The following is a 25215-nucleotide window of genomic DNA, read 5'->3' as shown; positions in this document are numbered from 1 at the left end:
CCAGACCAACCTGCCCAACATAGCAAGACTCTGTCTCTACAAAAATTAAATTTGGCAGGGGCTGGTGGCTCGTGCCTGTGGTCCCAGCAGAGACAGGAGGATGGCTTGAGTCCAGGAGATGGAGGCTGCAGTGAGCCGTGATGGCACCACTGCACTCCACCCAGGGCTACAGAGTGAGACCCTGTCTTCAAAAAACCAAACCAAAACAAAAAAACAACAAAAAACTATTTACAATTGTATCTCTGTTCCCTTATTAATTCATTCTGCCTAGTAATCCCTGAACAGAATTCCTCCTCCCACCCTCATAAGTCTGTTTTACCAGGAGGGTATATAAGCTTCTGAACCCTTTTTGGGGTGGGTAATCACGCTGTGATTCTCCCCGTGTATACACTTTAAATACATTCGTATGCCTTTTCTCCAATTAATCTGCCTTTTGTGAATTGATTTTTGGGCGACTCTTCAGGGGGCAAAGGGGAAGTTTCCCATTGGCTCCTACATTGTCATTTCTCCATTTAATTAGAAAAATACTTCAGGCCAGGCACGGTGGCTCACGCCTGTAATCCCATCACTTTGGGAGACCGAGGCAGGCGGATCACGAGGTCAGGAGTTCGAGACCAGCCAGGCCAACGTGGTGAAACCCCATCTCTACTAAAAATACAAAAATTAGCCAGATGTGGTGGCAGGCACCTGTAATCCCAGCTACTCGGGAGGCTGAAGCAGGAGAATCGTTTGAACCTGGGAGGTGGAGGTTGCAGTGCGCCAAGATCACTCCACTGCACTTCAGCCTGGGCAACAGAGCGAGACTCCGTCTCAATTTAAAAAAACAAAACAAACCCTTTCTGGCGGTAACGACTTACCCACGAGAACATGCCTCTTGCAAAGGATCTCCTTCATCCCTCCCCAGAAGAGAAGAGGAAACACAAGAAGAAACGCCTGGTACGGAGCCCCAATTCCTACTTCATGGATGTGAATGCCCAGGATGCTATAAAATCACCAGTCTTTAGCCATGCACAAACGGCAGTTTTGTGTGTTGGCTGCTCCACTGTCCTCTGCCAGCCTACGGGAGGAAAAGTAAGGCATACAGAAGGATGTTCCTTCAGGAGGAAGCAGCACTAAAAGCACCCTGAATCAAGATGAATGGGAAACAATCTCAATAAACACATTTTGGGAACAACAACAACAAAAAAACCCTTCAAAAAACCTAGGAACTCCAGATGACTTCCTTTGGGAATTGTCCCTTAATCCTTCATGAGGAGTCAGGAGATGACTCCTGTTTTTCAGGTGACAAAATTGGGGTACGGCAAAGGTGATCTGCCTACTTCATTCAAATCGCGAGCTAGACGCAGCGCAGGGACTCGAATCGCCGTTTTCCTTGCTTTCAAGACTACAGAGACCAACCGGTGAGCAGAAGGCCTAAGAAGCCAGGAACAAGAGGTTTCCGCCCAGGAGGCACAGAATGAATCTCGCCGGTTGTTGGCCCCGCCCCACTTCGAAGCTCCGCCCAGGCCAAGAAGCACGGGGGCGGGAGTGAGGGGCGGTTTCCATGGTGACGGCAAACAAGGCCCACACTGGACGGGGCAGCTGCTGGGCTGCTACTCTCGCTGCAGCCATGATTCCCCCCGCAGATTCTTTGCTCAAGTACGACACCCCTGTACTGGTGAGCCGGAACACGGAGAAACGGAGCCCCAAGGTAAGTACGGGGGCTCAGGGGACAAAGCCTCGAAACTCCGATGGGGAAAGACAGGTTCCCGCACTGAGGGTCAGCAATCTCAAGGGACGGGGATTGCAGCGACTGGGAGTAAAGGGAATTGGGAAGTCGGAGAAGGAGGGTAAGAGGATTGTATAGGAAGCCCAGATGTTGGGTGTGACCCCAGAGGGCAGATTTAGGATGGGAAAGGAGGTCACAGGGAGATGGATGGGGCTCACTCTTCTTCATGGTACCCGGGTCCAAGAATAGATGAGGTAGTGATTTCCCCATCACCAGAGGTGTGAAAGCACATGCCTGAGCACATGTGCCAGAAACACTTGTTCAAGCATTGAATTGGGACCAGACTTCATGGCCTCCTTCAGCTCTGTGACATAATTTCTGCTGAGAAGACCGACCCAAAGTAGGCTAGGAAGAGGGGAGGACTGTGCAGAAGACCTGGAGCAATCTACAGGTTGGGGATATGTGGAGCTGAGCTCCTGAACCATTTCCTGCCCTCACCTGTGCCTTCATCTCAGGCTCGGCTACTGAAAGTCAGCCCCCAGCAGCCTGGACCTTCAGGTTCAGCCCCACAGCTACCCAAGACCAAGCTCCCCTCAGCTCCCTGTGTCCCAGATCCTACAAAGCAGGCAGAAGAAATCTTGAATGCCATACTACCCCCAAGGTAAGAAAGTAGGAGCAGTGGCTGGGAGAAGGCCTAGGCTTTGGCATGGTGGATTTTGGGAGTGTGGGAGGAGGCACTCTGCCTCTGTTCCTGGCTGGGGTTTTCTCCCAGTATCACAGAGCTCCTAGAACTTACATATGGCTGGATCCTGGCAGGTTGGTGGGAGACCTCTTCTCAATCTACCCTTGTTTCCTGCATGCTGTCACCCAATCTCATGGCTTTAGATACCACCTATGTGCCGATGGCTCCCAAATGTGTATTTCCAGCCCTGTCCTCTCCACTAAACTCCAGGCCCATAGAGTCTTCTACTTCCTCATTATCTTCATGAAGATATCTAATAAACATCTCAAACTCAACATATTCAAACTAAATCGCAATTTCTTCCTCCCCCAGTCTGCTCATCCCCCGTCTTCTGAGAACTTTTTACTAGGGACTCAAACCACCTTTCATTCCTTTTGGTCACTCTTACAGCATGTGTCCTATTCTTCGTCACATTCTTTTGGCTCCACCTTCAAATTCTTTCCCAAATCCAACCACTTTTCACCACCTCTGCTTCCATCATCTTGCTTCTTGTCACTGGTGGCCACTCGCACTGCTGCAATAGTCTCCTGTCTGAAAACACTGCTTCCACTCTGCTCCTAAAATCTATCCTCCATACAGCCCCTAAGTCATAAGTCAGATCATGCCAGTCTCTGCCCAAAACTCTTTCATGGCTTCCCATCTCAGACCAAAATCAAAAGTCCTTACAATGGCCTGGAAGATGTGGCATGATCTAGCCTATGATATATCCCTGACCTTATCTCCTGTTACTCTGATTCTTGTTCACTGTTCACTGTGCTGAATCCACAGGGGCCTCACTTGCTATTTCTTTTTTTTTTCTTTTGAATCGGAGTCTCACTCTGTTGCCCAGGCTGGAGTGCAATGGCGCAATCTCGGCTCACTGCAAGCTCCGCCTCCTGGGTTCACGCCATTCTCCTGCCTCAGCCTCTCGAGTAGTTGGGACTACAGATGCCCGCCACCACGCCCGGCTAGTTTTTTGTATTTTTAGTAGCGACGGGGTTTGACCGTGTTAGCCAGGATGGTCTTGATCTCCTGACCTCGTGATCTGACCACCTCGGCCTCCCAAAGTGCTGGGATTACAGGCGTGAGCCACCGCGCTCGGCCCTCACTTGCTATTTCTGAAATGCCTCATTCACTCTCCCATCACAGGGCCCTGACAGCTGGCGTTTTCACTGCCAAAGATGTTCTTCCCTTGATATTCTCCTAGTTCCTTTCATTTCTTCACTCAAGTCTTTCTCAGATGTCATTTCTTCCAGGAGGCTCTCCTTGAGAATTGGCTATAGCAGAGCACCCCTGCCCAACATGATCTCCTCTTCTTGCTTTTTTCTTCTGCAGCAACATGCGTTTTCATCTATTTTTATGTAATAAGTTGACAGCACAGTTTGTAAGGCTATGAGGAAAAGGAAAAACAGTGAAAGAGAGACTGTCATCTCCTCTGAGGTGGAGGTCAAAGGATGGGGGTAACTTTTCAGTTGATTCCCTCCCACCAATGATGCAGAAATCCTCTCTCCCATGGCAGTTTTGCCTTCAAACTCCATGTGATTCCACAACCTGGCCATCTCTGCCACAAGGTTCATTGTGGGGGCCTACACAGGCACACACCTTCACGAACCTCCCCACCCCTGATACACACATCTGCCTCTTTCTCACTCACACAAGGTTCATGATGTCCTGTGTTTCCCACCCCATAAGTTGGTGGGTAGTTCCTACTGTTCAGATCAAGCAACAACCATAAATCGGTCTTCAACATGTTAGGAGGGTAAGATCTGAAATGGTGGGGAATTATTTCACAGAGGCCCATTGCCGTGGTGGAAATTGTCCACTACCTACCCATTCCCAAGGTCCCTATGGAGGCAGCATAGCGGGTGTGGCTTTGGAACCTCACATCCCAAGGGATGGAGGATTCTGGGTTGGTGGCAAAGCTGCCCCTCACTGCTGCTCAGGCAGAGGGCTCAAAGGGCCCTCTCTGCTCATGTGCTGGGGACCCTCGAGTCAATGGGTTTTGCTCAGTCTCGCTGTGTCTGCCACAGGGAGTGGGTGGAAGACACGCAGCTATGGATCCAGCAGGTGTCCAGCACCCCTAGCACCAGGATGGACGTGGTGCACCTCCAGGAGCAGTTAGACTTAAAGCTGCAGCAGCGGCAGGCCAGGGAAACAGGCATCTGCCCTGTCCGCAGGGAACTCTACTCACAGTGTTTTGGTGAGTGAGCCAGGTGAGGGGTGGACACTACATACCCTACTGCTCCCTTCCCTTCACCTTCAGCACAGCTCCAAGCCTGAGCACCCTAGAGCTGGAGCCCATCTCATACTGGAATCCCCTTTTCTCCCCCTGCCTGACCCACCCACAACAGCTAACTGCCCTCTTCCCCTCCCCAGTTGAAGGGGGTCAGCCCCTCTACACTTGTGGGTATGTCTCGTCAGGCAGGACAAGAGACTGAGAAAAGAAATAAGACACTGAGACAAAGTATAGAGAAAGAAAAGTGGGCCCAGGGGACCAGTGCTCAGCATACGGAGGACCCGCACCGGCACCGGTCTCTGAGTTTCCTCAGTATTTATTGATTACTATGTTTGCTATCTCAGCAAGAGGAATGCGGCAGGAGAGCAGGGTGATAGTGGGGAGAAGGCCAGCAAGAAAACATGTGAGCAAAGGAATCTGTGTTACAAATAAGTTCAAGGGAAGGTACTATGCCTGGATGTGCACGTAGGTGAGATTTTTGCTTCTCTCCACCCAAACATCTCAATGGAGTAAAGAGTAACATCAGTATTGCGGCCAACATGTCTCGCCTCCTACCACAGGGCGATTTTTCTCCTATCTCAGAATAGAACAAATGTACAATCGGGTTTTATACCGAGACATTCAGTTCCCAGGGGCAGGCAGGAGACAGAGGCTTTTGTCTTATCTCAACGGCAAGAGGCCTTCCTCTTTTACTAATCCTCCTCAGCACAGACCCTTCACAGGTATGGGGTTGAGGGACAGTCAGGTCTTTACTATCCCATGAGGCCGTATTTCAGGCTATCACTTGGGGAGAAACCTTGGACAACATCCGGCTTTCCAGGGCAGAGGTCCCTGCCCTGGAACTCCCTGCACAGCTTTCCGCAGTGCATTGTGCCCCTGATTTATCGAGAATGGAGAATGGCGATGACTTTTACCAAGCATACTGCCTGTAAACATTTCATTAACAAGGCATATCCTACACAGCCCTACATCCCTTAAACCTTGATTCCATACAACACATGTTTCTGTGAGCTCAAGGTTGGGGCAAAGTTACAGATCAACAGCATCTCAGGGCAAAGCAATTGTTCAGCGTACAGGTCAAATGGAGTTTCTTATGTTTTTCTTTTCTACATAGACACAGTAACAGTCTGATCTCTCTTTCTTTTCCCTACACCAGCCCCACCTCTTCTACAAGTCCTCCAGCTGCCAGCCACTGTATTCTTGGCAACTTGAGTTCCTCACCCCTTAGCAGATGTTTGGAGTAAAACGAGAACTTCCATCTGTTTTTCCAAAGATTTCTATAATAAGCATGTGCTAATTTTTTAGTCAGAAAGATTAATGTTCAGTATTTACATCCATCCATCCATGAATATTTGGCCCTTGGTCCAGAAAAATATTGTGATTTGTTGTTAACCGACAGACACAAGAGATTTAAGATGCACCTCCTTGAGTGCTGGTGTCAAATGGCTGTCCCCCGGCCCAGTCTCACTGGCTCTTATGGATGCCGATCTCCAAACCACCTTCAAACCCTCAGGCAGCTGCAGGGTTTAGCAGGCTTCCCTATCCTTGTGTTGTTACGCGTTGCCCTCCAGGTCAGCATTTATGGGGAGATAGGTGGGCAAGCTCTAGACGTTGCCGTTTCCAGCCTCAAACCAGTGCAGCCAAGGGGGCACACAGGATGTCCCAGCTGCTTTAAAACAGCTGCCATCTTTAAACAGAAAAAGTCAGGTTTTTTCGAATAGTAACCAGTTTTTACCAAAGGCTAGAAGGGAGGGGACCCAGTGCTGTAAACAGACCAGAGCCTCTTGTTTCCTTTGCCCTGGACAACCCAGGTTTGCTGACTCTGTGCTACTCACAAGTGCCAAGTTCAGAGGAGTCACTGCATGGCAAGGCTCTTTGGGCCACTGAAGGCAGCCTCCCTGAGGCCCTTCTCTGAGGCTTTGTACTTTGTCTCCAAGCGAGAACACCCTAATGTCCTTCCCAAGAGGAAGGGTGTTTGCAGTAGACACAGTGCAAGCCCCCTCCCCACGCCCTGTCTGATCTCATGGTGTGTGTGCATTGGAAGATGAGTTGATCCGGGAGGTCACCATCAACTGTGCGGAGAGGGGGCTGCTGCTGCTGCGAGTCCGGGACGAGATCCGCATGACCATCGCTGCCTACCAGACCCTGTACGAGAGCAGCGTGGCGTTTGGCATGAGGAAGGCACTGCAGGCTGAGCAGGGGAAGTCAGACATGGAGAGGAAAGTGAGTGGGGTTTACCGTGACCCTTGGCCCCCTGTCTCTTCTGTAAACCGCAGGGCCATGTGCTTGTCATTCCAGCACTACATTCTGGCCTCCTAAGGTGCTCTCCTGACAGTCACGACACTTGGACCTGCATCACCTCAGTGAGGGACCCCTGATTGAGTATGATGGCCAGCCTGGTGGTCTTGGCAGAGTTGTCTCCGCTGTGGACGCTCCATGCCAGGCACTGACCTCCCACTGGGTGGCAGTATATACCCTGGCAATGTCTTATGTCCCATGTCCCTTCCACCCAGGCTCACACCATTCCATTCACCTGGCAACATCCCAAGATGACTGGTCATTCTCTCCTCAGATTGCAGAATTGGAGACGGAAAAGAGAGACCTGGAGAGGCAAGTAAACGAGCAGAAGGCAAAATGTGAAGCCACCGAGAAGCGGGAGAGCGAGAGGCGGCAGGTGGAGGAGAAGAAGCACAATGAGGAGATTCAGTTCCTAAAGCGGACGAATCAGCAGCTGAAGGTAATCAACGCACAGGCTGGGGTGGAGGTGCCCACCGCCCCGAGACCCAGCCCCACAGGCCAGGCATTCGGTTCCTTTTCCATGGCTTTTAACTGTTTGTCCACATGCACTGCCAAAGAATAAAGGAAGCTGACTTTGGTGGTGGGAGAAGGGGAGGGCTCCAGAGGGGGTCTCTACTCTCAACTCCAAATCTCTGAGGCGCCTCAGCCTGGCTCTCTAGTGGAGGATTCTTCTCCCTGGAAAAAAGTTGCCCATCCTCAAGGAAGAGGTGGATATGGCAAAAAGTGAAACTCCATTCCCCTGGAAGCTGGTATGTTGGAGCCTTCCTGGGGGAGAGCGGGGCTCCAGCTGACTTGCGTGGTAGTGCTGTCCCATGGCTGTCTCCTCTGAGGCACTGTTTCAGGGCATAACCAGGGAAGAAGTCAGAACCAGTGGGCAGCAGGGCCCTTTGAGAGGAAGAACCGTTTCAAATCAGAAACCTTCCCCAGGAATGTGGTCGGGGAACCCAGGCATAGGTGCTCTTCCTCAAAGCCCAGTGCCAGCAGTGGTCTTTTATCCGGCTGAGGTCATGGGAGGGAGGGGTCTGCTGGACACAGCTGCGCAGGAGGCCATGCTACAGGCACTGCACCTCCCCGCTGTTTGGTCCAAAGGTTCTCAAAAGGTAGGCCCCAGACCAGCATCGTCCTCACCTGGCAAACTAAGCAAGACAAATTATTGGACCCACCCCAGATCTACCGAATCAGAAAATTTGAGGTTGGGGTTCAGCAATGTGCTTTAACAAGGTCTCAGGTGATTCTAATGTTTGCAAAAGTTTGAGCATCACTGTTCTGGAGAGATGGCCTACTGACATTTAGTGGCTTTCTCCCACGGCCCTGGCCAAAGGACCCTGGATGGATCTCCCTCTCCTCCCTAGACTCAGATAGAAACCTTACAGTCTTGACATTGGCAGGCTTGTTAAGTCTACACACCAGCAGGACTGGCCATTTGCAATAAAGAAGGCTTTCTATCAACCGCTACTGGAACTTTTCTTGTTGCTGAAAAGTTAAACAAAAAGAAAAGCAAGAAACTTTCACAGCCATAGATGAATCTGTTTCCTTAGCAGCCTCTGAGGCTGCTTTCCTTAACTGCCGTATTCCTTTTTCACAAGCCTGAGTTCCCCAGTTCTTCCTGGATTAGCAACAAGAGCAAACCAAATACCTTAGCATATTTCTAACATTTAAAAGCAACCTTGCAATCTCCAAGGTGAAAGATTCTTTAGAAGTGGGCATTTTAAATTTTTTTTTTTTTGAGACAGAGTTTTGCTCTTGTTGCCCAGGCTGGAGTGCAATGGCATGATCTCGACTCATTGCAACCTCTGCCTCCCAGGTTGAAGCAATTCTCCTGCCTCAGCCTCCCGAGTAGCTGGGATTACAGGCGCCCACCACCATGCCCGGCTAATTTTTTGTATTTTTGGTAGAGATGGAGGTTTCACCATGTTGGCCAGGCTGGTCTTGAACACCTGACCTCAGGTGATCCACCTGCCTCAGCCTCCCAAAGTGCTGGGATTACAGGTATGAGCCACCGCGTCCAGCCTTTTTTTTTTTTTTTTTTTGAGACATAGCTTCGCTCTCGTTGCCCAGGCTGGAGTGCAATCTCGGCTCACTGCAACCTCCACCTCCCATGTTCAAGCATTCTCCTACCTCAGCCTCCCAAGTAGTTGGGATTACAGACATGTGCCAGGACGCCCAGCAAATTTCTGTATTTTGAAGAGAGATAGGGTTTCACCATGTTGGCCAGGCTGGTCATGAACTCCTGATCTCACGTGATCCGCCCACCTTGGCCTCCCAGAGTGCTGGAATTACAGGCGTGTAACACAGGAAGTGAGCTGTTTTTATTGGCTCAAAACTGCAATTGCAAATAAAGCAGCTTTACTGTCCCCAGGCTAGACCTACCTACAGATCTGTCCAGTATTATTATTTTGGGTGCCAGAGGAACATAGTAAATAACTCCCAAGTGTCTTAAGCTTTATGCAAAGAGGGACAGCTCTGGTGGGGTGCAGTGGCTCACATGTGTAATCCCAGCACTTCAGGAGGCCGAGGTGGGTGGATCACCTGAGGTCAGGAGTTTGAGACCAGCCTGGCCAACATGGTGAAACCCCATTCCTACTAAAAATACAAAAAGTAGCTGGATGTGGTGATGTGCGCCTATAATCCCAGCTACTCAGGAGGCTGAGGCAGGAGAATCACTTGAACCCGGGAGGCAGAGGTTGTAGTGAACCGAGATCATGCCATCACGCTCTAGCCTGGGTGACAAGAGCAAAACTCCAGTCCCCACCTGCACCCCCTCAAAAAAAGGGACAGCTCTGTATTCACTGGCAACATTTCTCTAATTGGATGTCAAGTTGTTTCAGTGGCTGAAAATTTGCTGTTTCCCAAACCTCTGGTCCCAGCAGAACTCCCAGGATCTTAAACAAGAGAGCCAATTTTTTTTTTTTTTTTTGAGATGGAGTCTCACTCTGTCACCCAGGCTGGAGTGCAGTGGTGTGATCTCCGCTCACTGCAAGCCCCTCCTCCCGGATTCATGCTATTCTTCTGCCTCAGCCTCTGGAGTAGCTGGGACTACAGACGCCGGCCACCACGCCCGGCTAAGTTTTTTATTTTTAGTAGAGATGGGGTTTCACCGTGTTAGCCAGGATGGTCTCAATCTCCTGACTTTGTGATCCGCCCGCCTCAGCCACCCAAAGTGCTGGGATTACAGGCATGAGCCACCGTGCCCAGCCAGAGAGCCAAATATTTAACTTAGCAGACATATTCTGGCCTGAAATCTGAGCCATGAAAAGCCCTTACAACAATGCATTCAATATCCTTGTCAATGCTTTATATCATACCCAGAGCCATTATTGTGTGGAAACCAGACAGGTCTGGCATCTCCTCATGTACTAAGACTCTGGCTTGTATGCCAAGCCAGAAATTAGCTAATCTAGAAAATATGGATTTGGGGATCAAGGGGAAAAAGAACACTTGGAGTGACAGCATTTGGATTATTCTTCCCAGAGACTTTTATCACCTCTTAGCTATTTGTATCAGGCTGCAAGGTTCAAGTATTAATGGAGTTTGTTTTTGTTTTTCAGGCCCAACTGGAAGGCATTATTGCACCAAAGAAGTGATAATTTCCACATGATAATTTCCAACAAGACACTTGGGATTATTTACTATGTTCTTCTAGCAGCCAATAAAATCATCATAAGCCCTTTGTAATAAAAAGCGTTTCCTGAGTGAACAAGCTATACCCTCCCCTAACCACCACCTAGGTATTTGTTAGAAGTCACACTATTCCTCCAGTGTCATGAAACACCTAAGGTCTGCCAGCTAGGCTCCTGGCTGGGCAATGGAAGATGGTGTGGCCCTGTTAATCTAAGTGTGTGGCTTACTAGTCAGCCTTGGGATCTGCCAGCTCAAATTCTAAGAAAGTAACTGCTATCTCGTCATCACTCTATACCAATACTTACTTCTGGCCAAATGAATCTGCTTCTCTGCTCCTCAAACTTTTAGTTCACAATTCACCTTCTACCTTAACTAACTTGGGCTTTTTGGGCCTCTGGCCTTCCTTATTTAATGTCTTCTTATCCCTGCTCGAATGCATTTCTAACTCATTTTGGAGCTTTGGTTTTCTAATGTATTATCCACACTTGCCAGTCAACTGGACCCCTTCCTCCTTGGTTTCAGACTGCCTACGTTAGGAAACGATGGCAGGGTCAAACCTATGGCTTTGGAGAAAGTAAATGTTGTGCCAGAAAGGAATACTAGTCACAGTGGCCTTTGTGAGTTGTCTGCAACTCAGCTCTTCCCCCAGCACCGATCTGTTCCCCTTATCCTGCAGAAAATCAAGCCCTGACTCTGCACTCCCCTAAGTAGTGATGTTAATTAACAACTGAAGAGGTAACCAAATGCAGGTCTAATGACTAATGATTGGAGTATGGCTGCTAGACAACTGCATTTTAGTATTTCTCTTCCACTCTCCTCGTTTTGTAGACCCAGAAGACTGAATGAGTGACATAAATCTTCAGTTCGGGGCAAGGCAGGATGGGCTAGGGTGGTAAGCTGGAGAACTTCCATCCTTCAGTTAGGCTGCACAAGTGACATTACCTAAAAGGCACTAACATGCTCAGCTTCCCCGGAAAGAGGTGTGAGAAGGGACTCTCCTTAGCAGAGCTTCCATCTGCCATCTGTCTTGGGTCCAGTGACTTTCAAGGCTCACAATGGAAGCACTGTCGTTCCCCCAGAAAAGCTGTGTTCCCCAAGCTGAACACACCATACACATTCTCATCTGGAATCTAAGGGGCAGCTTTTACCCTGATCAGTATCCTGAGGAATTTTAAGCCTCCACTCAAATGACCTGCCTGTGTTGTCATTTCCATGGGAAAGAACTCTTTCCATGGGATCTGCTAGTTCCAGGACTCTAAGACAGGAATGTATGTGTCGTGAGTGGGTCCACTTCACAGACTCATTGAGGCAGAAATTACTGTAGCCTTCTCCTATTTCTTCCGCACCCAGCCTTCTTGTATCTCAAAGCCCAGGCCATGTACACTAACGTCCTTGAAATTTGCAGTTCAGTATGCTTCTATTCCAAATCACTCATTACCAATAAAAAAGAAATATCACCCTTTCCATTTTGTAGACCTCGTCCCCTATTTCTGTCAGACATTTATATGACAGGGTGACTGTGGATGAATCTCTTAGTTCATCCACAGTCTGCCTGAAGTGCTACACTTTCAGACTCTTATCACTGAAATCCTTAAGGGTGAGGAGGCTTTATTTCCCTAGCACTGGTGAAGGGCTTCAACTGTCAAACCTCAGAACAAATGCATTATGGCCTTAGAAATGCCAATGGGGCAGGAAGAAAACACAATTTCTAATTGCATGTTTTTGTATAATTTAATAAAAACCTTTTAAACATTACTGCTTTTGTCTGAATTTTTTGCGTTTGTGTTTCTGTCCCTCTGAGTCATTGGTCTTCTTTTTGTTCCTGTTCCTATTTTTCACGTTGTGTGTTTCATAGTAGCGCACACCAACTTTTTTCGGCCGTTGCTGCCGTACTGCTCGCCTCCGCTGTAAAAAATGGCAAGAAAAGATGAAGAAAAAAAAAAAAAAAAAAAACCCTGAAAGTCATTCACAAAACAGGAGTCACTGCTTCTCATCTCTGTGTTCTATTTCCCGTGCTGCTTCCACAGCTACTGGCAGCAGTGCTAATGAGGGAGGGCTCCCCCTTAGACCTAAGGTTACTCTTCCATTGTGACTTACGAATCTCCAAGTTACAAATCCACATGTGATCCAACCCTTATCCAATGCGAGAATCTGTTCTGCATCACTCCTGACAAGTCCCCTGCAGCAAGACTGAGCGCTGCTAACCACTCCCCTCCCCAGAAGGCCCACTCCAGCTCTGAACAGCTCAGCTCCAAAGCTGTACTTCACAGAGGTCAGTGATCTGCCCAGAACAGATCTGCTCATCGGGTCATTTCCCTTGGGACTAGAAACTGACTCCTCTAGAGGATAGTCCACCAGTGTGGAGATGTTGATTAGAAACTCCTAAAGCATATGACATGGACTCAAGGACCTTCATCCACCAGGCCAGCCCTGACCCTATTTATCTGACCTCAACTAGGTCAACGAGGACTGGGGTTCTTGGCATTCAGCTCTAGACCATTTGTTTCAGTGGGTCTTGACAACTGGGGTTCTATTTACTCTACTTGGGCCACACTTAAGACCTATAACACTTACTTCTTTTGATGTAAGCGCCCTGGGAGCTTTATTTGAATGTTCCTGTTCCTCTTCCCTTTGTGCCTTCCGCTTCTTTCCCTTTTTGGAAGGTGCTGGATACAAACGATACACAAACAGGAATTTTCTACTGAAAATTTGTCTATAAACCCAATGGTGGGAACAAGCTTGATGTATGAGAAGGAGGTCACCCAGTGTGGACAGAGCAGGTGAGCAGAGTGGTGAGTAAAGCAGGCCAAGGGGAGGCCGCCAGGTCAGGATGCCCTGAGCCACACTCTCAGTGTGGAAGCTGATGGTCAAATGGAGGAAAGGATAAATGCAGGAAACACACCCCCTTCTTCGTCTGTGGACCCACCCTTGGATTCTAAGGTTAATAACGAACCCTTTCCAGGAAGTTTCCTGAATTGCCAATTTAATCCTAAAAAATGTGCAGAATGAAAAGTGGATAATTCAATTTGCATAACAGTATGTAAATTTAAAGTAATCTGCCAGATACGACAAACATTTATGTGGATGACTGAGATAATTTGGAGACTGAACTTAGGTTTCTCAAAACTCTAAAGATGCAAATTATATCTAAATGATTGAAATAATTTATCTTCACCTGTATCATCTACATGTTCTTCCAGCATTTTTCTTTGTTCTTCAGGTTTTGCAAATATCTTTTCACTCAGTCCCTTGGATATTCTGAAACAGAAAAGCAAAGTAACATTCCTCCTCTCACTCCCCCAAATCATATGCTGACCTGGAGACCTGCGACAAACTCACAGACTCAAGAAACCCCACTCCTATCCATGTAGTTATCACCAGTGGAAGAAGTCAACATCCAACATATTTGTACCTCCCTGGGTGTTTCTAAAGCTTCTCATACTGCAGGCAGCTGAATTTTACAAAATTTACAGCTCACTTTTTAAAAGTGGCAATAACAGCCAAATGTGGTGGTGCACACGTGTAGTACCAGCTACTTAGGAGGCTAAGATGAGAGGACTGCTTGAGACCAGGAGAGTGAGGCCAGTCTAGGCAACAAAGTGAGACCCCGTCTCAAAAAACAAACAAACAAAAAACCTAATCAAACAAACAAATGGCAATAACCCCAGGTAAAAATATGGCTCCGGTACTCATGGCAAATTTTTGGGAAAGGAACGAATAATCTGCAATTTGTGAGAAGATGAAAACATTACCTGACTGCTGAAAACTTTTTGGCTTTGGCTTTGTCTAGAAACTTTTGATATTTGGCAATCTTCTCATCCAGGGCTTTAATAACGGCTTTGGTGTCGTTTCCCACATGTTCCTCCTCAGGCTCCGAGGAAGACTCTTCTACATCATCTCTTTGTTGCTCCTGTTCCTCCTCCTCTTCATCAGAAAAGCTCTCAAGCTCTTCCTCAAGATCTGACACCTCCACAGGAACCAGGTCATCCCCAGAAAACTGAGGCACCACGTTGATTTTACCAAAGTTCTGCCGAACCCGTGTGAGAATCTGCTGCATCTCTGTGTTAGTATCACAGTGACTGTTCTCTTCTGTTTCATCCTTAATGACGGATTCTGATCCCTCACCTGCAGTTTCTGTGACTTCCTCTCCTGGATTCTTTCGGGCTGCTTCTGGGACAACTTCCAAAGATGGGGAGGGTGGAAGCTATTAAAGGTTGGAAATCGGGGAGAGAAATAGAATCAGAAAATGAAAAATGGAATTTCTTTTTTTTTTTTTTTTTTGAGACGGAGTCTCGCTCTGTCGCCCAGGCTGGAGTGCAGTGGCCGGGATCTCGGCTCACTGCAAGCTCCGCCTCCCGGGTTCACGCCATTCTCCTGCCTCAGCCTCCTGAGTAGCTGGACTACAGGTGCCCGCCACCTCGCCCGGCTATTTTTTTGTATTTTTAGTAGAGACGGGGTTTCACCGTGGTCTCGATCTCCTGACCTTGTGATCCGCCCGCCTCGGCCTCCCAAAGTGCTGGGATTACAGGCGTGAGCCACCGCGCCTGGCCGAAAAATGGAATTTCTGAACTCACACCTTGCTCTTAAACAGTCCTCTTCTCAGGACTAAGGGACGGTATTGAAAACACCCAAATTTGAGTCATTTCATTAATCTATTTTTAAACCAATGTACATTAAGCCCAGAGACCAGTACTAGGATCAAAGGAATATATGTGTAGTTCCATAGGATGAGCCAACTAAGACTATTTAAATCATTAAAACCAACCAATGATTTACCATAGACAAGCAAGGCTCCCTAGACCTTCCAAAGGGAATTGCTGATACAAGCACATGCAAAATCAGCACACACAACTACATAAAAATGAAGGCCAGGCTGGATGTGAAAGATTAGAACAGTACTCAGAGAGGCATTTGAGGAGGTCCTCTGATTTAAATGTATCCCCCAAAATTCATACACTGGAAACTGGTATGGTTTGGCTGTGTCCAAATCTCATCTTGATTTGTAGCTCCCATAATCCCCACGTGTTGTAGGAACGACCCGGTGGGAGGTAACTGAATTATGGGGGTGGGTCTTTCCCATGCCGCTCTTGTGATGAGTAAGTCTCATGAGATCCAACGGTTTTATAAAGGGCATTTTCCCTGCACACGCACTCTTGCCTGATGCCATGTAAGACATGCCTTTGTTCCTCCTTCACCTTCTGCCATGATTGTGAAGCCTCCCCAGCCATGTGGAACTGTGAGTCCATTAAACCTCTTTTTCTTTATAAATGAACCTGTCACAGGTATTTCTTCATAGCAGTATGAAAATGGACTGATACAGAAACTTAATCCCCAATGCAGCAAGTGTTGGGAGGTGAGGCCTAATAAGAGGTAATTAGATCATGAGGGCTCCATCTCCATGAATGGACTAATGTGATCTTGGGAGTGGGTTAGTTATTTTAAGAGTGAGTCTGTTGGCCGGATGTGGTGGCTCACGCCTACAATCCCAGCACTTTGGGAGGCCAAGGTGGGTGGATCACAAGGTCAGGAGTTCAAGACCAGCTTGGCCAACATGGTGAAACCCCACCTCTACTAAAAATACAAAAATTAGCTGGGCATGGTGGCATATGCCTGTAATCTCAGCTACTCAAGAGGCTGAGGCAGGAGAATCATTTGAACCCAGGAGGCAGAGGCTGCAGTGAGCCGAGATCGTGCCACTGTACTCCAGCCTGGGCAACAGAGAAAGGCTCCGTCTCAAAAAAAAAAAAAAAAAAAGGAGTGAGTTTGTTAAAAAAGCAAGTTTGACTCTCTCTTGCTTGCTCTTGTCCTCCCACTTTCCACAATGGGATGACCCTTGTCAGACGCTGGTGCCTTGATACTGGACTTCCCAGCCTCCAGAACCATGAGCCGAAACAATTTCTGTTCAATTACCCAGTCTGCAGTATTCTGTTACAGCATCACAAAACAGACTAAAAGAGGAGGCATCTTGAAGCAAGAGTATAAGGTAAGGAGGGGGAGTTCTGTGAGTGAAGAGAGTTCATAAGAGCACTAAGTCTGGGGACCCTGAAATGACTGGCCTGCTTTAGGTAACTGCAAAGACAAAAATGTGCCAAGCTTTCTACTGGTATTTCACATGTATAATATCACTTTATCCTTGCAACAAAAACTCAGAACTTAAAGTGATGTTCTCAAGTCAAAAGTGGCCAGGCAAATCACTAAATAAGTACAGAACTATAAAATTCAGGAAACCACACACAAAATTTACATATATATTTTTTAAGAAGGGCAATTTTTGGCTTTCAGTTTCTGAAGGGGTTTCTGCCCTCAACCAAAAAGAGAAAAACAGAATCACAGAGTAAGGCACATGATAGTGAAACTGCCTCCGACGGGCTGACAAGAAGTACCTGCCAAGTTCTGGACAGAAATTATAATTAAGCACTAATTAGGGGGCAATTTGGCCCATATCCTTGTTGCTAAAAGTCCCTGAACACTAGGTACTGACCATTTGCATCCCCACTGTCCCTACAGATAGGATTTCTGACATTTGGGTCATAAGACTATGTAAGAACTGATGTGCATCTCCATTGTTCCTACAGGCAAGATCTCTGACATTAGAATCATCAAGTTTTTGTTTAAGGATTGCTTACAATGTTTTTTCAGATCCCTACCTCCAGCAACCAGTTTGAAGATCCCCAGAGAAACGGGATCTGCATGAGAACACAGCTTCTTCATCTCCCTGTCCCGCGACTTTACCCTGCACTCTTCATCCAACCAATGATCCTCACTCCAGCCTACTGGAGAACCCTTTAAAAACCCGAACCCCAAACTCTTCTTGGAGATGGATTTCAGGATTCTTCCCATCTCCTCCTTTGGTGACCCTACGATTAAACTTCTTTCTCTGATGCAACCTGGTGGTGTCTCAGCGTATTGACTTGCTGTGTGCACTGGGCAACAAATCTATTACGGTTACACTAGTTCTTAAGAATTATCTGAACTACTTATCTACATTTACTGACTAGATATGGAGGAAGGGCTGAAGACAATGCCAGTGTTTCCACACAGGGTCCCAAGAGAGTAGTGATACAGACATCCAGAATGACCCTAGAATCCAGCTGCCAACTCAAAACTCTCCAATGGCTTTCCACCATGACACCCTCCCCTGGCCCATGACATTCCAGCCACAGTGACCTCCTTTCAGCATCAGGACACACAGAGCACACTCCTGCCCCAGCTGCTCTGGATGTGCTGTTCCCCTTGCCTGGAACATTCTCCCTAGACACTAGCATCGCTCCTGTCTCATATTAAGGGCTCTGCTGAAGTGCCACTGCCTCAGAGGCCTTCCCTGGCCACCCCACACAAAGTACTCCTCATCTCCCCCAAACCCCTTAGCCTGGTTTAGTTTTCCTCACAGCACACAATATTTCCTGACATTATATATTTATCTGCTTACTGTCTCCCTGTGATATAAATACCATACTTCCTGGTACAGAGTTCCTAAGACCCTTGGAATTTCCCAAGTGATGGGTATCTTTTGTTATTGGTTACAAGCCCCTTTCCACCACACCCGAGTTGATGCTAATGTGATGGACCCCTAGATAGCTTCAGGATGGGGGATGCGCTGGTCACCAGAAAGACCAAGCAGTTGACCACATGATTGGTGCTTTCAGCCGCTCAGAGGTGAGAAGGGAGACTGGAAATTAAGCCTATCACCAACTGCCACAGATTTAATCAGTCATGTCTATGTAATGAAACCTCCATAAAAACCCCTACATGATGGGGTTTGGAAAGGTCTGGGTTGCTGAACACATCAATGTGCGGGGAGGGCATGGAAGTTCTGTGCCTCTTCCCCATGCCTTACCCTGTGCACCTCTTCCATTGGCTGTGACTGAGTTTCACCCTTTATAATACACTGTTAATTGTAAACACAGCACTTTCCTGGGTTCTGGGAGTCCTTCTGGCAAATTATCGAACTCCAGAACCCCGGAATTTGTAGTTAGCTGGGCATAAATGTGGATAGCCCACAGCTGCCATCTGAAGCAGGGGACCTAGTCCTTAACTTGTGGGGTCTGTGCTAACTCTGGGAGTTAGTGTCATGACTGAACTGAATTGTTGGGACACTCAGCTGGTTTCTGGAACTGCAGAACTGGTATGGAAAAAAACTATGTATTTGGTGTCAGAAGAAACCACACACTCCCTTGCTGGAATGTATGTGCAGGACAGCAGCAGCCTGTCAGTTTCTCACCACAGCACCACCAGTACCCAGAAGAGTCCGTGGCCAATAGGAGACAGTCAATATGGGATTGCTGAGTGAATGTATCTGTGAATGAATGAATGAATGAATGATGCAATACACATGAAGAGGAAGAGAAACTTTTGCTTGGTTGTCTGATGGTTTGGGCAGGGAGAAGGAAGAAAGTCAATTAAGCTCAGTTTCAGGCTAACTTTTTTTTTTTTTTTTTGAGACAGAGTCTCGCTCTGTCACCCAGGCTGGAATGCAGTGGTGTGATCTCGTCTCACTGCAAGCTCCGCCTCCCGGGTTCACGCCATTCTCCTGCCTCAGCTTCCCGAGTAGCTGGGACTACAGGCGCCCGCCACCACCCTCAGCTAATTGTTTGTATTTTTAGTAGAGACAGGGTTTCACCGTGTAAAGCTAGGATGGTCTCGAACTCCTGACCTAGTGATCTACCCGCCTCAACCTCCCAAAGTGCTGGGATTACAGGCATGAGCCACTGCACCCGGCTCAGGCTAACTTTCAAATGCTGCAGAATACATTCAACTGAAAATACCTAGCTGCACTGCAACTTGGAATGGAGTCAGGTAAGAGGAAACCAGAACTGTACGGACCCAACAACCCTAGCAAGCATAGATGCAAAATTTGAAGCCACCATTTCAAGAGACTTGGCTGGGTTCTGAAAAAGGTCCTAGAACTAGAAAGGCAAAATGTTAATGTTGAAGCTTCTGGCAGTCCACTGCCAGGGTGAGGGAAATGGGGATAGTAGGAGAGCTTCTGGCCCCAGCCATCAGACTTCTTTCTCCAACTATCAATAGTACCACCCTCCTTTCTCACTGGATCACAGGCTTTTTGAGGGCCAGGGCTGTTTTTCATTCCTATATTACCTGTGCCTGGCACATAGTCGATGCTAATAACTGTTTGTTAAACAAATGAATCTTAGCAATGATTCTGTTTTTTAAGCATAAGAAAAGATACAGGTACCAGAAGATCACTTATTATTTAATGAGCCCTCTTTTTCCAAGGCCCCGAAGACTAGTATCTAAGCTTGGTCTTCTCTCATGTCTATTTATTAGTCTCCAAATGCACCCCCTAGCAAGGCCATGGCACTGGCACTGGCACTCTAGAATGAGAGAGGATGGAGTGATCGCCGTGGTCCAGCAGTGGCTCCCAAACAGTGCTTCACCCTCAAAAAAAAGTTTTTTTTATTTTTTTGAGATGGAGTCTCCCTCTGCGGCCCAGGCTAGAGTCCAGTGGCACGATCTCGGCTCACAGCAACTTCTGCCTCCCAGGTTCAAGCAACTCTCCTGCTTCAGCCTCCCAAGTACCTGGGACTATAAGCGCGTGCCACCATGCTGGGTTAATTTTTGTATTTTTAGTAGGGACAGGGTTTCACCATATTGGTCAGGTTGGAACTCCTGACCTTGTGATCCACCCACCTCGGCCTCCCAAAGTGCTGGGATTACAGGTGTGAGTCACCATGCCTGACCCCAAAAATATTTTTATATATTTAAAAAAATAATAAAACGAGAGACACTGCCCCTGAATGAAAACATGCTCTATGAAGAGAGGCAATCACAAGCTATACCACATCCAGGTCAGGACCCATGCTCCCCAGAGGTGGGCCCACCCTGCTCTTACCTGGGGGGCCACAGGTGGCTCTGCATTGGGTGGCTTGACAAAGAAAGGAATCCGGCCCCTCTGCCAGTCATTGAGGACCATCTTACCCACAGTCTGCAAGTCGGGCTCTCCACCCTGAAAGGTCACGAAGAGATTCCCAATTAAATTCAAAGGACCAAAACCACCTACCACTTTGAGGGTATTTCAGTTGTCCCAGGGGTTCATCATCACTTAAGTGACAAGTTTCACACTGCTCATACATGCATACCAACAAAAGGCCCATATTATATACATATATGCCTGCAACAGGTATCAGTCTAAATTCTCACAAACGCTGGCTCACCTTTAGTAACTTCCCAGTCCGGAAAGCAAGCTTCTCAAGAAAGTCCTCAGCATTCTCCCAAGAATCAATCTTGTATGTTTTGCTGATATATTCTGGCTTTGCTCGTTCAAGTACAGCACCAATGTGGTCTTCAGGACTCTTAATTTTTTCCACTTGAACCTAAATGTTAATAGGAAATCTCCCACTTACAAACTTTGCTGTGGAAGCAGTGAAGTTCCCACTGTCCTTTGCAGCACTATTTGAAAATAGATTTCAACATCACAAAGCTAGTGGAGACTGGCAGGAGCCTGTCTCTGAGGTGGCTAGACATGGTCGGCTGCAAGGAGCACTGCTGAAAGCTGACCATAGCCACAGAGCCCAGAACTCAGCTTTAATCCCCACTCACCACAAACTAACTGTGTGGCTGCCACAAACAGTTTAAACTTGGAATGCTTCATGTTACTCACTTGCAGACATGGTTAAAAGCCTGCCCATTCCAGGACACAATAAAGGATGGAATAGTTTAAGAAAGGAGAGGAGGAATGTGCACAGTATGTATAGCCAGAAGCATGGTCAAGGTTAAGTGGAACCATTTACAGTTTTCGGTCGTATTCAGAAACAAGTGAGGAAATGACTGGGTTCCAAAATGACTCAACCCATAAACCCACGAAGATGAATTATTGCTAAGCATAAACAGGCCCTGCTTCCCTTTGGATCCTGTGTGTAAACTACAAACTCTTTTGTGGCATGATATTGACCAGATATGCCCATGGTTCCACTAACTCCTCAAACAGCTTATGCTGAGAGGCTGCCCTGTTCAGCATCATGTTCCTAAAGTTTGATCAGACAGGCTGACCCCAAACTGCCTTCTTAATGAGTGAAAAGGAAAGGTATCCAGGGTTCCCTACAGAACACTCCCCCGCAAACACAAACAGCCTATCGGGGCCAAATACTCACAACTCCTTTCAGCACAATGTCTGTCTCGGAGTCCTCAGAGGGGTAAACCACACCTGGACAGTCAATCAGGAATATCCGACGCATCAAAGTAATATACTGCCAGACCTGAAGTCAGAAAAAAGTCAGAGTTGTCCTGTATCCAACACTAAGAGTCTAATTTCACAAACCCCTGATGCTCATGTATGATGCTGGAAGAAGGAAGGGGTGAGTCAAAGGAAAGCAACCTGCTAAGTAATTAAGCTACTAACTGTCTCATCTGTGCCGTGCATAAGATACTTCCACTAAGTGTAAACTATAGTTTCCAGCAGCTAAGAGTCTAAAAATAACGCAGAGACAGGATTTCCATCTAGTATTGTGCAATTATACCCAGTGAACCTTTCCCTGAGTTTTAAAAGTACTCTTGAGAGCTTAGTACTGCTTGATCTCATTGCCTTTAAGCAAAACCATGCTGTTCCCCACTCTGTGTTGTAGGATATGACCCCCAACTTTCAGAACCTACCTTAAGGTTGAGGCTTCTTAACCCAGGCATCAAATATTCTTGGGTTAGTTTTGTTTATCAAAATAAAAAGCTGGAGTGACCATTTAAAACAGATTTAAATATGAATCACATTAACCAACACACGCCAAAGCCACACAGTGGCATATAAAGTACCCTCAGTCTTACCAAAGTGGGCAGAAACAACTCCGATACGTTCCAAACTATTATATGGAGAGCTAAACTCCTAATGGTGGTCTGCACTCGAGAGAAGCAGTGAGAAATCAACAAGTCCTAACCAATCACCCTCTATGAAAATAAAATATGCAGAGGTACGGTCACCCTGCGCCAAACATACCTTCGTTTCACCTGCAATGGGAGCCACGTTGCAAACTTTCTTAGAACGCAATGTATTTATCACAGAACTCTTGCCAACATTTGGATAGCCAATGAACCCAACGCTGATCTGTTTCTTGTCAGTGTGCAACTGTTCAAAGAGAGAACACACAGCACACACATGCAGTCGTATGTATCCCTTTGGACAAGCAGGATGTATTACTTTGTTAATATCAATACAGTGCAAAGCTGTTGATACAACTTGATCTGAAGCCTAGATACACACCACCTACATAATCTGAGTGAGCTGGATACATCAGCTTATTAATAAATCAGAGGTGAGTCATTTCCTCAGTCATGCATGTGAAATTATCCTTATATGTGTTAAGGTTAAAAGTATGTAGGTCAAGAAACAAAAGAAGGCAGTGGCTCACGCCTGTAATCCCAGCAGTTTGGGAGGCCGAGGGCGGATCACCTGAGGTCAGGGGTTCAAGACCAGCCTGGCCAATGTGATGAAATCCCATTTCTACTAAAAATACAAAAATTAGCCAGGCATGGCGGTGCATACCTATAATCCCAGCTACTTGGGAGGCTGAGACAGGAGAATCGTTTGAACCTGGGAGGCCGAAGTTGCAGGGAGCCAAGATCATGCACTGCACTATAGCCTGGGTGACAGAGTAAGCCTCCAGTCTCAGAAAAAAAAAAAAAAAAAAAAAAAAAAGAAGAAGAAAAATAGCTTGCTAGTCACTGATTTAGGACAATGCCATTTACTGATAAAATATCTTCGGGAAAAAGAATCTGATGGACAATGCCACAACTCACCCCTCCTTTTCCTTGCATAATACATCTGCATTTCCACTGCCAATAATAAATAACAAAAGAAAAAAAAGCAACCTTGAAAGTTAGACTACTGGGCGAAAGTCTCAAGAAGTCTTCTTGCTATCAAGAAGAGGGCCTACAAACGAATGGAGGCTTCTGATTAAAGATGGTGAATTGAACATACATGCTAACCCCGTTCCCTCACCAACTCCACTAGAAAGACAGCAGTGGACATTAACACTTTTAAACCAACAGAACCAAACATACTGAACCAGAGAATAGGATGGAGATGAGACAACGAAAACTAAAATGATGTTAAACAAAATACCAGATGCTTAAAAGTAGTATCAAACTTGGTCCACTACAAAACAAAAAGCTAAGTGGTTGTAAAGACAGAAAAACTAAAGATCCAGCAATAATAATGACAATGAATCATAGAGAGCCCTGGGAATTGGTGGTGTATCCCTCTTAAGATAGGGCTGAAAACAAGGACCAGCAGATAGTCTGCCAAAGCAGCCACACTTCTCCATCCCTTCCCTCATTCAGCGTGGGCACACAACTTCTTTACTCTCAAAGAAATCCAGGGCCTATGAAATAGGCTTTTGGATTTTTTGAAATGTCACATGTTTGAAAGTATCTGTAATCTTCAGACTTGAAAGGGATCCTGGATTTAAAGATAACAACAGTATTCCCAGAATGATTAATTGAAAATGTTAAGTATTAAATAGTGAGATGCCCAGTCTACTATTCCCTTTGAGTTTCCAGAACTCTAGCAGCCAGGATTCTATACCCCCAGAGCTAGAGATTGAAAGATTCTCTTCTGGGGAAACTCATAAGCCCAAGAAAAAAAAGACCAACAGACACTGGTATCTATAGGATGTCCTCCCAACAAAAAATTTGGGTCCCGGCCAGGCACAGTGGCTCACGCCTGTAATCCCAGAACTTTGGGAGGCTGAGGTGGGCAGATCACTTGAGGTCAGGAGTTCTAGACCAGCCTGGCCAACATAGTGAAACCCCAACCCTACTCAAAATACAAAAATTAGCCGGGTCTGGTGGTGCTTGCCTGTAGTCCCAGCTACTTGGGAGGCTGAAGCAGGAGAACTGCTTGAACCCAGGAGGCAGAGGTTGCAGTGAGCCAAAATCGGGCCACTGCACTCCAGCCAGGGCAACAGAGCAAGACTCCATCTAAAAAAAAATAAAAATAAAAATAAAAATAAATAAATAAATAAAATTTGAGTCCCTGTTAAATCACCCTACAATGAAGTCTATCAGTCAACAAGGCTACTCCATGGAGAAAAAAAAGAACCTATCAGTTTTTTAATGCCTTAATTTTTTTTTTTTTTTTGAAACAGTCTTTCCTTGTCACCAGGCTGAAGTGCACTGACACAATCACAGCTCTCTGCGGCCTCAGCTTCCTGGGCTCATGCAATCCTCCTGCCTCAGCCTCCTGGGTAGCTGGAACCATAAGTGTGCACCACTATGCCTTGCTAATTTTTTTCTATTTTTTTTGTAGAGATGGAGTTTTGCCATATTGCCCATGCTAGTCTAGAACTCCTGAGCTCAAGTGATCTGCCTGCCTCATCCTCCCAAAGTGCTGGGATTACAGGCATGAGCCACTCTACCTGGCCTAATGCCTTACTCTTAAATATAAATAGAGAAGAATAAACATTTAAGTGTGACTTTACTTGGGGGTCAAGGCTGCAGTGAGCCATGATTGCACTACTGCACTTCAGCCTGGGTTAAGATAGAATAAGACCCTGTCTCAAAAAAATTTTTAAAGTAAAAGAAAAAATTTTTAAGTGTGACTCTAGCAGAAAAGCCAAAAAACAAAAATTTGGAAGTAACAGAATCAATGTAGACAGGAAAATTTCAAAACATCGTTAATGTTCTTGG

At 46.7% G+C, this 25215-nt stretch overlaps 3 protein-coding genes across 3 annotated transcripts in view; 2 read left to right on the top strand and 1 right to left on the bottom strand.

Moving 5' to 3' along the window:
* The first annotated feature begins 797 nt into the window (after positions 1 to 797).
* On the top strand, positions 798 to 1116 carry LOC119626149 (small ribosomal subunit protein eS27-like). Its single transcript, XM_038004322.2, has one exon. It carries the CDS (start codon positions 868 to 870, stop codon positions 1114 to 1116), a length of 249 nt encoding a protein of 82 aa, XP_037860250.1. The 5' UTR covers positions 798 to 867.
* A 427-nt stretch (positions 1117 to 1543) lies between these two features.
* DNALI1 (dynein axonemal light intermediate chain 1) lies at positions 1544 to 12339 on the top strand. The gene is made up of 6 exons (XM_007979368.3): positions 1544 to 1690; positions 2224 to 2369; positions 4460 to 4629; positions 6710 to 6888; positions 7238 to 7402; positions 10512 to 12339. The coding sequence occupies exons 1-6, from the start codon at positions 1544 to 1546 to the stop codon at positions 10545 to 10547; spliced, it is 843 nt and encodes a 280-aa protein (XP_007977559.1). The 3' UTR covers positions 10548 to 12339.
* Positions 12302 to 25215, bottom strand: part of GNL2 (G protein nucleolar 2) — a 30018-nt gene continuing 17104 nt past the window's right edge. The window contains exons 9-16 of the mRNA XM_007979369.3: positions 22526 to 22654; positions 21693 to 21797; positions 20757 to 20915; positions 20435 to 20548; positions 14337 to 14788; positions 13760 to 13842; positions 13159 to 13250; positions 12302 to 12489 (exon numbers count right to left, since the gene is read on the bottom strand). Of these exons, the coding sequence (XP_007977560.1) occupies positions 12337 to 12489; positions 13159 to 13250; positions 13760 to 13842; positions 14337 to 14788; positions 20435 to 20548; positions 20757 to 20915; positions 21693 to 21797; positions 22526 to 22654 (1287 nt within the window). The 3' untranslated portion in view covers positions 12302 to 12336. The remainder of the gene's footprint in view (positions 12490 to 13158; positions 13251 to 13759; positions 13843 to 14336; positions 14789 to 20434; positions 20549 to 20756; positions 20916 to 21692; positions 21798 to 22525; positions 22655 to 25215) is intronic.

The sequence above is a fragment of the Chlorocebus sabaeus genome, chromosome 20 (genome assembly GCF_047675955.1).
Source record: "Chlorocebus sabaeus isolate Y175 chromosome 20, mChlSab1.0.hap1, whole genome shotgun sequence".
In the NCBI taxonomy this organism is placed as follows: Eukaryota; Metazoa; Chordata; class Mammalia; order Primates; family Cercopithecidae; genus Chlorocebus; species Chlorocebus sabaeus.
The sequence above is the reverse complement of the archived record's forward strand: the minus strand, read 5'-3'. Positions and strand labels throughout refer to the sequence as shown.